Here is a 15,563-nt window from a genome sequence, read left to right as displayed (position 1 = left end):
CCTACATTGTGAAATGCACTATTTGCTACTTTCAATTCTTCATACCACTTTGACAGCTGATTTAAAAAAAATTAGACTTTACGTAGTTGTGTTATTGTATGACATTTGAAAGTCAAAATGAACATCAAACATTGTTTAATAAGTTGTAAAAATATAAAAATACATATTTTCCATATACTGATATGTATACTCATCGCGTGGAGGTGGCCTCTTCGTATGTGGGAGGAGGAGTGACGGGTACAGGGTTAGTGTTCTGCACCCGGCTGGAAGCCACTAAAACAAAAGAATAAAAAACGATACTTGGTTAAGTAATTTAGGGTACCTGCGCGATTGTCGGGTACCACCAGAGTGACCATCGGCGAGTCGACGTGATCGTCGATTTGGGGGGCCATCAGAACGGTCCTGTTCCGTTGCGCCACCTTCTTGCGACAGATCAACCAACAGCCGAAAATGCAGAGAAAGATAATGAAAGAAAAGGTGGCGGCGAAAATCCTGCAAACACACTATATCACAGTTTGTTTTGACTGAAGTGGGGTGGTACCAGATGTGGGCGTGGCTAAATCTAGGACAACAACCCTGCTCGCAGCACACTTCAAACAGAGTGTTGCAGTCTACGTAGGTGAAAGTGGTGAGGAAAGAACCGTCGCTGTCTTGACTGAGCACCTTCACCATACAAGCTCTCGAAACGGCCTAAAATCGAAATTTGAGAGAGTCGACGCGAATTGTCGAAAACCTACCAGAGTATTTAAGATTAAGTAGACGGAGAGGACGTCGCCGAGATGCATGGTTTAAGACTTGCGTGTTGCTAGGGCTGTACAGTTTGGACCTTCATGGGGGTACCTTGCGGAACATTCATCCTGAAATGTTCGATTTTTCAGTGACGTCACGCGACGCCATATTTACTCCGATGACGGTACGAAACGGTACGCCTCTGGTTGGTTACACCCAGTAGGCTTGTTTACGCAGCAACTGTGATTTTGTGTCGTGTCAGCGATTAGTTTGTTTTTGGTTAGGTTTAATGTTTGGGGTTAATTCTGAAGGAGAATGACAACTTGTTACCTGAGACTGTCCCACTGTCATGCATCGGTGGCGCCGATTTTTCACAATCTTTCAACGGGAGCGAACGAGTGGTAAATAAGTCGCGTCAATGTCAAACAGATGTACACATGCTAATGCGAATTCGTTCCAGTGGCGGCGCTTGAAATCATCCCGAAAGAGGGGGCAACGGAAAATATGATGTTGCGTGAGGGATGGGACCCCGCACTGTTGCAGAGGGGACATTTTTATCACTGACCCCCGCTATTGAAAATTATTTTCTATTTGTTGTTTTGAAATGAATGTACAGTCGGTGGACAAATAAAACTGGGACAAAAATGACAATCACATAAATTCAAAATTTAAAAATTTCCATCGTTTAATGACGGCTTTATCACAAATAGGTTAACTTTGGTATGACATATTATATAGAAACTGACAAATATATTGACAATTCAACAGTGTGATTTACATAGCTTAAATTTTAAGTGTCCCAGTTTTATTTGCCCATCGACCGTACATACATTGTTTTATATTATTTTTTTAATTGGGAGTTTACTTGACGAAACTTTGAAGATGTCGGCGATTTTTTAGAACGAAAGGCAAATTGAACATCAAATGAAATTACGAAAGAAGAAGGAAACGTAGGTCAGCACTGTTACCAAAGATGAAAATAAAAATATAAAATATTAAAAGAAGGTTTATAGAGTAAGATTTCGTGATAAGGGTAAGAAATATGTAGTTATAATGAAATAAAAGGACAATAATAAATCAGTGTAAAACATTTTTACAATGATAATATTTATTTCTACAACAAATTGTGGTAAGTAAAATAAATAAAGACTTAGATAATGTGTTTCAATATTTACATAAAGTTTATGTAAGTAACAGGTGACTTTGAAAGGTTGTGACTATTTTTGAAAGGTTGGTAATGGTAATGTTGGTAATAATGATGTATTGCTTTGGCAAGTTGTGGTTTAAATCAAAACACTGGCGTTCACTTAATAAATTTAATAAATATTCTTTTGTTCAACAACTCCCACCTCCCGATTTTGTTCACGAAGCCAGTTTTGCCGTTGAGGCGACAACAATTCACTTAATGACACACCAAGCCATTACTTTTTGTGACGAGGCTTGGTTTCTGCTTTCGTCATTATTATTTATTATGCAACTTGGTCACCATAAACTGGCCGACCAGATCTCCTGATCTTGCACCATGTGACTTCTTTGTGTGGTCCTCTGAGGGAGGCCATCGTTGCGGAATGCAGAAATGTAATAGAAAGGCAACTTAAGAATGTGACAACTGCATTTTATAATCGGTTGGGTTATTGTTTAAACTTTAAACCGTCTGGTTTTTTACGGAAGGTCTTAAAAAAAAACACCATTTTCTCAAAGCAATCAGAAGTTGCCCATAATAATCTTGGATATTTTACAATAGATTATTGTTAATAACGTTTGTGAAGGTATTGATAATACAGGGTTATGCACGTAAGATGACGAGCCTGACCAGGTAAAAATGCAACCCAAACTACAATTTATAAAGCTATCTCGATCCCCATTCCCTAATGTACGTCAAGTTCTGACAGAAAAATACCTCTCTTAACAAAGTATGGTTTAATAACAATAATAAGTAAAGCTCGGATTACATGCACTGAAAAATGAAGAAAATATGCGCATATACAGGGTGACTGACGAAAAACCTTTGACGCTGTATCTTACTTATTTTTTATGCGATTTGAATAAATGACACATCAAATGAAATAGTTCGAAAAACATTTCATTATTATCCTATTCGATATTTTTTTCGACATCTATTTTTTGACAGACGATAGCCAACTTTTTTTTTCAAATTACACTCTATATTTTTTTATTCGTTCTTATAAAGAATCTTCTTCTGAATATTCGTACATTAAAAGAAAAAACAAAAAATGTATTTAAATTGAAAATCAAAAATCAAGTAATCAAATTTGTGAACAATACAAAATCTATTCTGATTGCTCAAAATTTCCTCAATGCTGTTGCAGACACTGTCGATACCTTCTAGAAATGCCTACTTTTGCATTCAGTAAAAAATTTCGAGGTTTTTCTTGACATACTCACACTACCCTTTTTTTTTACTCTTTTTGGGTACCTGGTGGGGTCAAATAAACATTGTTTCGAAAGTTTCCAATCAATATAAAGAAATCCAATGGATTCAAATCTGGGGATCTAGCGGGCCATCGAATAGCTCCCTGAGCACCCATTCACCGTTCACCAACATAATTTAAATGATTTAAAAATACAAAATTCATGCGTGCATTATGTGGTATGGCGCCGCGCCGTCCTGATGAAACATGACTCTATTCAACACTGCTAATGGTATCTCATCCAGAAAGTGGCTTATTTCGTTTGATAATAAATAATATGATATTTTGTTTGATCGAGACTGCTATCAATAAAAAAGGGATCCACTAGTCCTTTCTATCTTCAAAAATGCCACACCACACGTTAACACTAAATCGTCTTTGGAAATTTTCTTCCACAGCAACATTATTATTATTATCATCAAACTGTTTTGACAAATGAATATTCAGAGCTTACTTAGTCATTTCGAGCATTTAGAACAAACTTCTCTCTTATTTATTATAGACTGTTCTTGTTTCGCGGTTTTCAGATTTTTTAGTACACGGTAAAATAGTTTCAGGTTTTCATTTTTATTTTTTGCCATCTTTCTTCCAAAATCTTCCTAGGATTTCTTTTTTGCTTCTATTACTAAATTTTTCACCACTTCTCGTTGTCTTTTGTAACTCATATGGAAGTGGAAACTGGCGCGTTGTAAATAATCAAAATAAAATATCTAGAGTTTTTATAGTTTTTTCTAGAGCCGAACGAAATGATAATTTTACCAAGTCAATGATGATTTTTGATAATATGAATTTAGAAAGAATAAATATTAAAATCAATGGTACCCAACATCCTACTAATGAATATCAGGTGAATAATGAGGATTTACAACGTTTGTATGCTGCATTCCTCTCATGTAATTATAAAAAAGATTTGGATGAAGGCACGTGTGTTAGCTATAAAGATTTTTGTAACCTCTATTTAGTTGTTGCTTTTGATGTAACAAAAGAAAATGGTGAAAATTTATTTAGTAAAACAAAATCTTCTGAACTTGAAGTTAATTGGACATTAAAAGATTATCAAAATGTTAATTACTATATACAGAGTGTCCCAGAGTTGCGAAAAAGCTCCATAACTTGTTTGTTATTAAAGATATCAAGTTTTTCTTTTTTCTAGACGATAGCTACGCTTCTACTGCATATGCGGAAAATATTGCGGTATATATAGAGTGTCCCAATATGATAAAAACACTAAAGTTATGTTTTTTTTAATGGAAGCTACCCAGTTTGATTTTATTTGTGAACTCTATGCTAAATTATTAATCAAATTTATACAGGTCGTTTTTACTTATCTGCCATCGTTTTTAACCAGTGGCGCTTTTTTACCATAATTTCGAATTGCAGGGGTCCCTTCGAAAATTCGTACCTTCCAAATCGTTGCACATAAATTAAAATGATTGACGCTGTTTGATTTCTGAATGTTTGCTGCATCTGCTGAGTGTTTACTCAACAACCTGCTTAGTCGCATATGCCTACTGCGATTTTTTAAACATAACGAATTAAAAATGTCAAAAACTCTTTTTTTTTAAATGGCACCCCGTATTTATTATTGCACTGGTCGAAAGCTTTTTTGACAAGCTTTGAACAATATAAGGTTTGTATAGTCGAATCTGAAAATCTAGGGTGCTATCCTAAAATCGCTAAATTTGGTGCAATTTTTCCGTTAAAAAGACAATACAAAAATCTAGTAAGCCTAACAAAAGATAATCACACAATATGGTCACTCCATAAAGATGAATCAACAAACAAAACAGGGTTTAACAATTAAACATTTCATATTTCGGGGTTGCTTTTTGTGGGTGTCAAGCGGCGAAGGTGACGATATACTCAAAGGATAAAATAGGGGTGAAGCGGCGAAGTTGAGGGTATTTCCAACTCGAAAAAACTATCTTTTTTTCTTAACAGGGTTGAAAATGGTAGTATGGGTCGGTTTTTGTAAAATTAGAGTAGACAGTAATTTTCTTCTCGTTTTGAAGATCAAGTGTACAAAATTTCATCAAGATCGGAGTAAAACTGTAGATTTGCATACAAAATATACAAACAAACAGACATTCAGTTTTATATATATAGATTGAATTGAATGAATGCACTATGAAACCAAAACAACACGGAATTATTAGTGAACTATTTCCTGGTGTTTCAGCTGATGTAAATGCTGTCTTTCGCTATAAAATGGCATATTGTATTTTTTAAAAAAGAAAGATAACAAAGCGATTTTATATGAATATGATGATTTTTCAAATATGTTAATAAAAGCTACTCCATTTGATTTTAGTACTTTCAATATTCATTGTCCCAATCTAGGTATTTTGGAACAACTGAAAACTTTAATAAATAAACTGGCTTCTTATTGTTTTGAAACTGATTAAAATAAATACCACATAAAATAACAAAAAATCATTAATTTATTCGAAAAAAAACAATCAAACATCAATTCCATTTCATATACACCAAATTTTTCCCTTAAAGAAATTAACAAACGCCGGAGTGCGGAGTCAAATTCCACGCCCGGATTTCGTCGTCTACCGTGGGCCGGAGGAAGTCCCCGAGGAACGTTCAGGTCTCCAGGGACGTCGACCGCCCCGTGACGATCAAGGCCAGGGTGATAGAATACATTTTTAGTTTTCGCGAAGCCAGCGCGTCGTTTCAGGCAGAACGTTTTTTTTTTTGTTGGGATTCGAGTTTTTTTTTTTTTTTTTTTTTGTAAGAGTTCCTGTTTGTTTTATTTCTTTATCTTTCGTGTCCTCGTCCGCCGCGCGACTTCCTTTTCTATTTTGAATTTAGCTTTTTTTTTGGGAAACGAGGTGAGGCCCGAGGGAACAGTCCCGCCGATCGTGGGCGGCGTAGAAGAATAGCGTCGAGGACGATATCGGGCTTCACTTTCGGCTCTCCCCCTTTTTTTTTAATTTAGTTTTTGAATACAATTTACCTTTCGAGTTTTCCTTTTTTTTTTTTCGTCGCGGCGAGGGCACTACACTTTATTTTTGTACATAATTATTGAGTGTGAGAAACGTTTTTATTATCAAATAATCAGATTTGTACGTGTGCAGAACTGGGTGAAAATATATTCATTTCGTTTAAACCACTCGGAGTTTTCTTTCTTCCGATTATCATCACCCCCCCACATTTAGGTTGTACTCTCGAGCACTCTCCAGTGCATCTCGACCCGAAGTCTGTTAAATCGTTATTTTGGGAAAATCTCACCATCAGGGAAAATTAATAACGTAACAATACCTATATTTTTCGAACTTAAAATAAAATTTCATCGTTTGCTAAATGCCCTTGGCCGTTATATTCGGAACTATAAAATCTTAAACCATTGAATGATGATCGAACGCTACTTGCTGCGACGTACAATTGAAAACTGGCTGCCTCAATAAAATTGCAATTTTTTCGAATGTTTGTTTTTGAGACTTATTTATTGTCATCGCAAATGCAGCTATAATTGGAAATTGACTTCTTTGTAAATTAAATGGTAAAATAGTACCTGAATATGTTAAATTTATACGTGGAATCAAAATTCTCTTATTGCGTTCGGTTCCAGTTCCTTCGCAATCAATAGCATTGCGATGCATAAACTTGATGCGCATTCTTGTTCCATAGACTAATGCTTCCTTTGTATTTAAGTTTCTGATCGGTAAAACGTGCAATTAACTTTCAATACTAACTTATGTGGTGGCAAACCACTAATAGTCAAAGAATTTTATATTTCACTCCGAAGAGTTTTTTTTTATGAATAATCTAAATAAACTCCCTCTTGGAGTGGATTTCACTGCGGGCGGATTAAATCAATTACAAATCACCCACTCCGCATTCGCTCCAAATTCACTCTCAATTTCTTTTTCAAGTAGCTTTTGTTGATATTTTGATAGAGACATTCTGTAAGAGTCAAATTACAAGTATTCTTATTCACCATGTACAGGGTCATTATAAATGATTGTCCCATCGCAATTGGCGTTGAAAACCCACACAATTTGGGATGTGCCGCTAGCTTCGCAACGTTAGACAAACTATTAGACAAATTTACACTACCGCCAGCAGCGCTACCTATCGGCGATGTTAGTCTCACTCATGTTATAAAGCTTGCGGCACATTCAACTATATACGTCATACGTCACCAACGCCTACTGCGATGAGACAATCATTTATAATACAATGACCCCGTATTATTTTTACATACTAACCTAACTATTTCCATGAGCTGTCCTGTCATGCGCAGAATTTTCTACGCGCAGAATCGTAGCTAACGTCACGATCAAAGCTGTTTCCATAGGTTGTAATGTTGGTTGCATACCATTCAAATCAATAACTTTCTTTAATAATTTAATTACCTAATCGATAGATTTTATTTAAACCTAAAAATTACTTTGTATCAATGGATTTCTAAAATTTTTAAAAAGGTATCTTTTTTCTGCCTCAATAACACGTCCCGAAAAAAATTTAACAGTGTCAAATAATTGTTACTATTAAGTACCTTTATTACTAAAATAGGGTAGTTTTAATAAAAAATTGATGTTTCAATAGATAAAATGAGCTTAAAAACAAGTCATTTTTCTCAATTTTTTGTGTTTTTTAACAGACTTCACAGGCTGTTTTTCAAACTCAACAAACTTCAACGACAAAACTTGAAAATTGACTCATTTTCCTAAAAAAGTGATGATTTGGGAAACACTGAGTTAGAAGTTAGGGGTTAAAAATAAGGGTAAAAAGTCAAATTCAAGGTTGTTTTTGATGTTTTGATAGAAATATCGGTTTTTGTTGAAAAAAAATGCATAGAAAATAGAAAAATGACTAAGAATACTAGGCATAATAATCTGAGTTAAAAAGTTACACATATTAGACTACTAAAAATAAAATAAAAAATCGGGACTCCCCCCATAAAGATACATTGGTCTGAAGGTGCACTCTTTGAACTGCGTTTTCTTCAAATACAGCTAGAATAGTATTTTGTTTCTCGTCACTGTGTATATGAAGACTGCTATCTATTGAACAAAATTAAAGTACTTATATTTTATTCAGGAAGAGCGATTTTTTTTCTAAGTATTTTTAGAACTCCACTGGGTCTTTCCCTACCACGCTCTGAATTCGGAATTCGCGAATTTTGAGACACCTGTATAATTATTTTGCAGTACCTCTTCCATCCGCGACCTACTTTCTGAATTGTAGGTATTTGTCTCTTACTCTTTTGTTTTTCTTTATTATAAATTTTTCACTTGTTTCTTTTCCCTTTCATCTTCTTTTTTCCATTTGTTTACTTCAAAAATGCTCCTTGGACATTTTCTATTGGCTCTTTCCTTTATTTTTCTTTAAACACATTATTATTATTATTATTCTCTTCATGTCATATTTAATATAATTTTTTTATCTCCACTTCTTGTTCCTAAATATATTTTAACTGTCTTATTTCTTTTACTTTTTTAAAACTTTATTCTTTTTTCTCATACACGTCATCACATCACAACACAAATCAGTTTTATTATATTTTATGGATTGGTACCCCTGTCCCAGTTAGGTACACTACTTGACAAAAACCGCTTGCTCGTACGAAGGGGGCGGGGTCACCGGTATCTCTCTACTCTCGTTGGCCGTTTGCAGACATATGGCTTCATTACCTAGAAAAAAAACCTACAACACTGTTATGGTCACGCCTACTGCATTACGTTCTGGCAAAATAACAGTCACCATAGGGGCTTCCACCCGATCGTCGCCATCTTGAATTTGCGGCACGCTCTTATTGCAGTTCTTGGTCTTGCAATAGACAAGGAGCGCCAAAAAGAACACCAACATTGTGAAAGTTAGGACGAATGCGATCAGAGCGCTCATCCTAAAAGAGTTTCTTGAAAATTTTTCGAAATCTTCAAAATGGGGGATTACCATAATTGTACAGTCGGCATTGGAGTGTCGTCGTTTTGGTTTGGGCAACATCCTTGTTCGCAACATTCGTCGCACTCTATGAGTCTCTGGTCCATGGGGTAAGTCCCGGAGTCTAACGTCACGAGGCAAAGACGACTACTAGAGCTGGTCTAGAAATCGAATTGTCACTAAATTTGAAAGTGGGACTTGATATGATTTTGTTTTTTCAAAACTCACCACTAGAAGATCAAACATGGTGCAGAAAGTCGCAACAACGGTGCCAAGACGGGACATTTTTCGAAAAAAAAAAAAACCACTGCCTAGGTACCAGGTTTGCACTAGAAAAAAATGTTAGTTTCCCAAAGTTCCAGGTCTAGTCTAGAATAAATGAATTATTTTCACTTATTGGATGCTAAATTGATTAACTGGATATTGTTAATGCGTTTCGTGCTCAAATTACGGCATAAACTGTCACAAAACAATCTGCAGATAACCTCCAAGATAACCCTAGTTACAGTCGTCAAAACATTAGGTACAAATTTTGGCGCAAAAAATGTGTCCCAAGGTCACACAGTCAAACGTGTTGTCGCATAAAATGAGTCATATTATTATTGGCATTTCAAGAGTACTACAAAAGTTTGCGTCGAGTCCTGTATCATACAGTGCAAGAATTGTTTTTTCTGGTAGCTTCTTCGTACGTAGGGACTCTATTATCGGCAATGTTGGTAGTATGAACTCTCGGGAAATGAATGGCAACACTGTACGTCGGTGGTGGACTGACATATTGACAACTAGCACCACTGCTGCCATCTAGATGCGTTTCAGATACTACAAATACATTGACATTTTTTTCTTGCTAAGTTTTCACCCAAACAATACTACCAACGTGATGATGGTCGAACAGTGACAACCTGACTATTTGGTCAGCGTCGGCTTGACTTTTACACACCTCTGTACAACATTTGTTGACACAGATGAAGAATATGCAGAGGAGCAACAAGTTGATCACGCTCCAAATGCTGAAAAGGAGAATCAAAAACAGAAATATTATTGCGTTTTGATTCAGGGTACTACCTAGTAGTTGATACGAGAAACGGTTTGAGGCAGCAGCCATTTGGACAGCAAACTTCGTTTTGTTTTGCACAGCGGTATGAAGTTAGCGTCGAGTCGCCATTTTGATGAGGTGGTTTGGTTTCTTTGAAGCAGGGCGCTTCTGAACTGACCTAAAAGCTAAAATTGGAAGACTGAACTTCAAATTTGTACAAATTTACAAGAGTTTAGTCACTTTTGGATATTTCCATTATCTGAAACAGTTACTTTTTTTTGTAATGTAGATACAAAATTGGAAATTTCCATTTTGAATCAACCGCTGTTTTTAAGTAAACGGAGAAGTACAGTTTAGTAAATTGAAGTTGTTAAAAATTTGAAGTTTTGAGTTTTTGGATTTACATTCAAAAACTTTAGAATTAAAATTTTGTTTTTAATTATCTCCATGGAAAATGGAAATTTCTCCATGAATAATAATATCTAATAATAAACGTATATTATTTGTCACGATCTAATCTAGCTTGTTTTATGTATCTTTCCACATGTAAAGTGGAAAAATCCAGTTTAATCTACTTGCAAGGGAAGTTTTGGAAATCGCATTTGAAAATTTATATTGTCACAAAATGGAAATTTCCAATAAAAGTTGGAAATATCCTATTTAAGATCGAAATATCTATTTTTGTACAGATTAGACTATTGTTAAAGTGGTAAAGTTTGGATAATATTTTGGAAAAACTTACTCCAGGTGGACTAACAATTAGGTAGATAAGAAGAGTAACACTTGCTATGGAAATTGAGAACATCACTAAAGTTTTAAGATGTTGTGAAACCATCGTAAGTCAAATTGTTTGAAATTATTGTTCTTGTAATTGTTATTTCTGTGATTACAACAATTTACATTTTCTTTTTTATTCTTAAGACTTGAACTGTTAAGTAAGTCAAGTAAAACTGTAAATACAACTAAAACAAAATCGTGGCAGTCTGTGCGCAGCTTGTAAAGAAACAAAATTCTACATAGATAACTTTTCAGATAACCCCACAAATGGTAAAGGCGAGTTAAACCGTGAAATTATAATTTTTATGAGTTTTGATTATATTATTTGTTCAATTAAAAAAGTGAAAAATAATTAATGGCGTTGGAGGGACGTGTTTATGTTATTCATTATAAAATACTTCTACAGGGTGTCTCAAAATTCGCGAATTCCGAATTCAGAGCGTGGTAGGGAAAGACCCAGTGGAGCTCGAAAAATACTTAGAAAAAAAAATCGCTCTTCTTGAAGAAGATAGAAGCACTTTAATTTTGTTCAATACATAGCAGCCTTAATATCCACAGTGACAAAATACTATTCTAGCTACGTTGCCCTTCCATTTTTAAGAAAAATGACAAAAATATAAATTTCTTTATTCCAAAGTAAAGCTATTTTCCAAAAAATTGTTTTACGCTATTATTTTCCACAATCATCTACACCATAAATAACAATAAACACTAAACTTTTCAGAGTGTATTTGAAGAAAACGCACTTCAAACAGTGCACCTTCAGACCAATGTATCTTTGTGGGGGGAGTCCCGATTTTTTTTTAATTTCCATATTTGGACTACTGAAGTGATCCCCTACAACGCTCTGAATTTGGAATTCGCGAATTTTGAGACACCCTGTATATTGTCTAAATGTTGTTTTATTATTGAAATCACAACTATTTTACGAATTTTTTTTCGAATCCAGTGTTTTGTAGAATTTCATTACGTTTATTGCTTTAAATTCATAATAAAGTGTCATTTTTCTCAAAATTGTTTGTGTGTAAAATTTACACGTCGTCTTAGATTCGTACCCACCCTAAGCAAAACTTTTTTTATTATTTTAACACTTTTCTAATATGTTTTTTATTAAATCCTTTTTTCCAATTAACTCATGAAATGGGATGACGACAGAGAGGGTCAATATAACTTTTTCTTACATGGTAGTTGGCTGAGAAAGCCACCTACAATGCACACAGTAACGAAAATGCATTCACATTGTTTTGGCATAATGGGATTCCATGGAAATTTTGCATTTAATTTGTAGTAAAGTTGTCTGTTGAATTAGGTTACGTTTTTTCCAAGTTTGAGGTTATAAATAGCGTCAATGTCTAGTACATTGTTGTCAGTTTTACTAGTTGCCAATAGAAGAATGCTCAGACATCGCGGGAAATTTAGCAACATGTTATGTTCATTTTGATAGGTCCGCAAGTGACGGAATTCAGACAGTGTGTCCAACGTTAAAAAAACAAATCAAAACATACAACGTGAACGGTGTTTATAAGTATAGTACCTACATGTAATACCCCAAGTCAATAGAATTATAGCATATATTTTTAGTTATAACATTTATGTGCATAACCACTGCCGTCTCTATTTAACAAGCCGTGCCATGCACATTGGCAACACCGCATCTCCCACTAGAAGTAGTCCGATAGTCCGATAGTACAGGGTAAAGTCACTAGATATATTGTAATTTCAATTTGGTTGTAGGTCGTAAAATTTTATGGTACTTTAAGTTAAAGATCTTGCGGGGCTTATAAATCCTAGTTTACCACTAGCAGGTAATATTTTAAGCAGGGTTGTATTGTACATTTGGTATATTTGCATTGTACGGCAAACGGCACGCGCCGCTTCCCAACCTTTTCAAACCCAACCATTGTGCCCGTTAATCGCTCATAATATCCAATAAAATTTTACGACCTACAACCAAATTGAAACTACAGTACAGTATATCTAGTGACTTTATTATCACCATGGCCAACTTCATCTAGCTTCCGCTGCGCTCCATATGGCTGTCCCAATAAGGGTCTAAAGTTGATTCAGCTAACCTAAAAAAATCGTTTGGTAACTAGCTCCATCTGTTGCAAAATTTTTAACATAAATGTTTATGGGTTGATGGGGGGGAAAACCGTGTTTTTTTGTCAGTTTGGCGGAAAAATGTGAACCGGACTTGATACTACCCTTTCGACTGTTAGAGAAAATTCGAAATTTAAGTAAACCAATTATTATTTTTAATTGCAGTAACACCATCATATATGCAGCTTCTGTTGCTTTCATAGCAGGGTATATTGTAAAAAAATTAAATGAAATATTTCACTGCGACATTTGTTTCTCTCCTATATTGTCTTTTTCAACCCCTTGTCCTCTTTTACGTTCAATTAATCTTCAAACTCGTGGCGGTTTGACTTATCCAAATTATCAGTTTGTAAGTCTTTTAAAAGAATTGGCAGATGTTGCCACAGAAATTTTACCATATTTGCCCCAAGAAAATATTTGCAAACAACTCGTAACAATTTTACTTCCACATTTAATTCGTAATTTCCTCTTTATCTGTAACACACATAAAGACAAAATTTGTAAAGTTATTATTGAAATCACTTTTAAATAATAGTTGTTCACAAAAAACTAATTCCATAAAAAAAACAATTGCCAATAAACCCATAAGTAGAAAAGTTTTAGAATTATAATACTACGTAGGTACCGTAGTAGGTACCTAGCTACCTATCCACCCATTTAGGTAAGTATGTGGGAAAAATTCACTGCTTTTTTAATGTCATGAGAAAAACTTCAAAAGTGATTTTTAATTATTGTCACTTATTAATGACACTAATGATTGGTTTAAGTAGGTACTTCATTTTTTTTAGAAATGTCTAAAAAATGTTAGCCAAGATTCCGTGTCCGGAATACTACAGTTGCGGCTCCTACAAACTCAGACACCGACTTTTCACACATTCTCCCAAATTAAAAAAATTTGTAATGTGTAAATTTGACTTTTATCATGGTCCGGCAATGTCAGTGTCAGTTTTTTGTAAGTCAGAAGCCTGCATAACTTTTAAAAAACCTTAACTAAACGAGTCAAAGTCGATACTTTATTAGAACTATACTTGGGCCAACTAACAGATATAGTAATAAAACCGCCCCCTAGTGCCCGCGTATTTTAAATAGCAGCTTCCAATTGGCTTATTCAAAACGTGCGCAGATTTTCGAAAGCCTGATTTACATCCACAAAAATTACTTGACGGCATTCGGCGTCTCATTCGTTTTAACCTCGCTTCGGGAGTTTGACCACGTGTTTATGTTTGTTTGTTTTCCTTGGCATTTTTCGATTTGTATTACAAAATAGTTTTTTTTCAAGACTTTTGGTTCTCTATTTGTTAGAAAGAACCTGCTTCATTGTGAAACAGGCTTCGGCGTACATCGTTCTACGCAACTAGGCCACATCCCCTTTTTTTTATTATTATATCTGTTGTATAGGTATAGAGGACGGTATGAGCATTAGGCACATCGCAAATGAAATAAACGTTGATAAAAACATGACGCTTTTGGCAAAACGAAAAATTGAAGAAACTGGAATTATTAGAAGAAAGCGAGAATGTAAGAATTTTGCCAATCTTACAAGATGATCTTAAAATGTTGTAAACTCTTTCGGAGCGGCAGAGAATATCAGACCCGACCCTGATGAAGATATGCGTTTAGTTTATTTTCTAAGGGTGCTCCCTTTTAGTACTGCAATAAGAGCAAAAGTGGAAACCAATTTTTTGACCTCCTCAACTCTAAATGACATGTTTACACATTTCGAACAGCTACATATAGAGTATCTTGATTTTTACACACTATAATCAAACTATCTGTCATTTTACCGCACGGGGTGTGTAAAATAACAAGAAAATTTTAAGCTTTCTGGAACCTCCAAAAAAATGTTTAGCCTACCACAAGTAAAGTTCATTTATATACTAAGACAAGATACCGCTACCATTAATCCGCTCAGTTTTCAAAAATGAACAGAAATTAATTGTTTTCTTCTGAAGTCTAATGGCGCTATCTTGTGGCGTAAATCGTAAGCGTGTCAGTTATCGGTATAAAAGATAACTTTCTGCCATTTCATTATTTAAATGTCAGTCTTTGACAGGTTTTGCAAAATTATTGGTTACAACAAATTTCAAATTTGAGAAAACAAGTACTTAATGGGTCGTCGGCCAAAAAGATTAATACATTACTAATGGGGTAGGCATTTTAGAGCGCGAGGTTTTTAGATTGAAACGGTCCTGTTGCAATCTAAAAACCTCGCGCTGTAAAATGTAGCCTACCGCATGTGTAATGTAAATAACTATTTTTTTCTCTCTCTCTCTCTCTCTCTCTTGACCAATGCCTGCAATTGTGACGATGTACTGTCCCATTCACGCAAAAAGTGGCTTCGTTAGAGATGAAGTTTGATATGTCACTCGGGGGAATTATGATCCCTTTGAAAAACGTACCCCTAACTTATTTTTGGAGCGAAAAATCTGAAAAAAATTCCGCATATAGAGGTCGGAACACCATGAGTTGGTGAAGTTTGGTAAACAAACCTCCGATGGGCGGAAGACAGGTTTCCGGCGATGAAAATCTGTGATCTTGAACCTGTCAGAAGGAAGTCAGAAGTCGGAAGGAGCAAAATCGATAGTCACCTG

The 15,563-nt window shown here is 35.0% G+C and overlaps 2 protein-coding genes and 1 long non-coding RNA gene across 8 annotated transcripts; all 3 read right to left on the bottom strand.

Annotated features, from left to right (window-relative positions):
• Positions 1–118: 118 nt before the first annotated feature.
• On the bottom strand, positions 119–1,751 carry LOC138136794 (uncharacterized). Of its 2 annotated transcripts, none has more exons than XM_069056097.1 (5): positions 1,060–1,751; positions 738–969; positions 542–690; positions 323–492; positions 119–273 (listed from the first exon to the last, which is right to left on the bottom strand). In XM_069056097.1, the coding sequence occupies exons 2-5, from the start codon at positions 783–785 to the stop codon at positions 191–193; spliced, it is 450 nt and encodes a 149-aa protein (XP_068912198.1). In that variant the 5' UTR covers positions 786–969; positions 1,060–1,751; the 3' UTR covers positions 119–190. The 2 variants fall into 2 exon arrangements, with proteins under 2 accessions (XP_068912198.1, XP_068912199.1); XM_069056098.1 differs by having other exon boundaries at positions 738–857.
• A 6,846-nt stretch (positions 1,752–8,597) lies between these two features.
• LOC138136876 (uncharacterized) lies at positions 8,598–11,079 on the bottom strand. 5 transcript variants are annotated; one of them, XR_011161469.1, is made up of 7 exons: positions 10,838–11,079; positions 10,125–10,280; positions 9,933–10,069; positions 9,288–9,878; positions 9,072–9,220; positions 8,880–9,021; positions 8,598–8,830 (listed from the first exon to the last, which is right to left on the bottom strand). XR_011161469.1 is itself a non-coding variant. In XM_069056193.1 (7 exons), exons 4-7 carry the CDS (start codon positions 9,342–9,344, stop codon positions 8,715–8,717), a joined length of 465 nt encoding a protein of 154 aa, XP_068912294.1. In that variant the 5' UTR covers positions 9,345–9,878; positions 9,933–10,069; positions 10,125–10,280; positions 10,838–11,076; the 3' UTR covers positions 8,598–8,714. The 5 variants fall into 5 exon arrangements, 3 of the variants coding, with proteins under 3 accessions (XP_068912294.1, XP_068912296.1, XP_068912295.1); XR_011161468.1 differs by having other exon boundaries at positions 8,598–8,822; positions 10,125–10,273; positions 10,838–11,077; XM_069056193.1 differs by having other exon boundaries at positions 8,598–8,809; positions 8,858–9,021; positions 10,838–11,076.
• A 1,779-nt stretch (positions 11,080–12,858) lies between these two features.
• LOC138136263 (uncharacterized) lies at positions 12,859–15,521 on the bottom strand. The gene is made up of 3 exons (XR_011161228.1): positions 15,462–15,521; positions 15,372–15,398; positions 12,859–12,944 (listed from the first exon to the last, which is right to left on the bottom strand). It is a non-coding gene; the product is annotated as an uncharacterized lncRNA (long non-coding RNA).
• Between the last annotated feature and the right edge of the window lie 42 nt (positions 15,522–15,563).

This window comes from Tenebrio molitor, chromosome 8 (assembly GCF_963966145.1).
Source record: "Tenebrio molitor chromosome 8, icTenMoli1.1, whole genome shotgun sequence".
Lineage (NCBI taxonomy): Eukaryota > Metazoa > Arthropoda > Insecta > Coleoptera > Tenebrionidae > Tenebrio > Tenebrio molitor.
Note: the sequence above shows the minus strand (reverse complement) of the source record. Positions and strands in the feature narration are given on the sequence as shown.

Excerpts from the sequence above, each read along its gene's own strand:
- LOC138136876 (XM_069056193.1), bottom strand. The coding sequence starts at position 9,344 with ATGTCCCGTCTTGGCACCGTTGTTGCGACTTTCTGCACCATGTTTGAT. Across the intron at positions 9,022-9,071 it reads ATGCCGACTGTACAATTATG|GATGAGCGCTCTGATCGCAT; the intron begins GTAATCCCCCAT and ends AAACTCTTTTAG. Across the intron at positions 8,810-8,857 it reads GACTGTTATTTTGCCAGAAC|GTAATGAAGCCATATGTCTG; the intron begins GTAATGCAGTAG and ends TTTTTTTTCTAG.
- LOC138136794 (XM_069056097.1), bottom strand. The coding sequence starts at position 785 with ATGCATCTCGGCGACGTCCTCTCCGTCTACTTAATCTTAAATACTCTG. Across the intron at positions 691-737 it reads ACTTAATCTTAAATACTCTG|GCCGTTTCGAGAGCTTGTAT; the intron begins GTAGGTTTTCGA and ends TTTCGATTTTAG. Across the intron at positions 274-322 it reads GGTACCCGACAATCGCGCAG|TGGCTTCCAGCCGGGTGCAG; the intron begins GTACCCTAAATT and ends CTTTTGTTTTAG.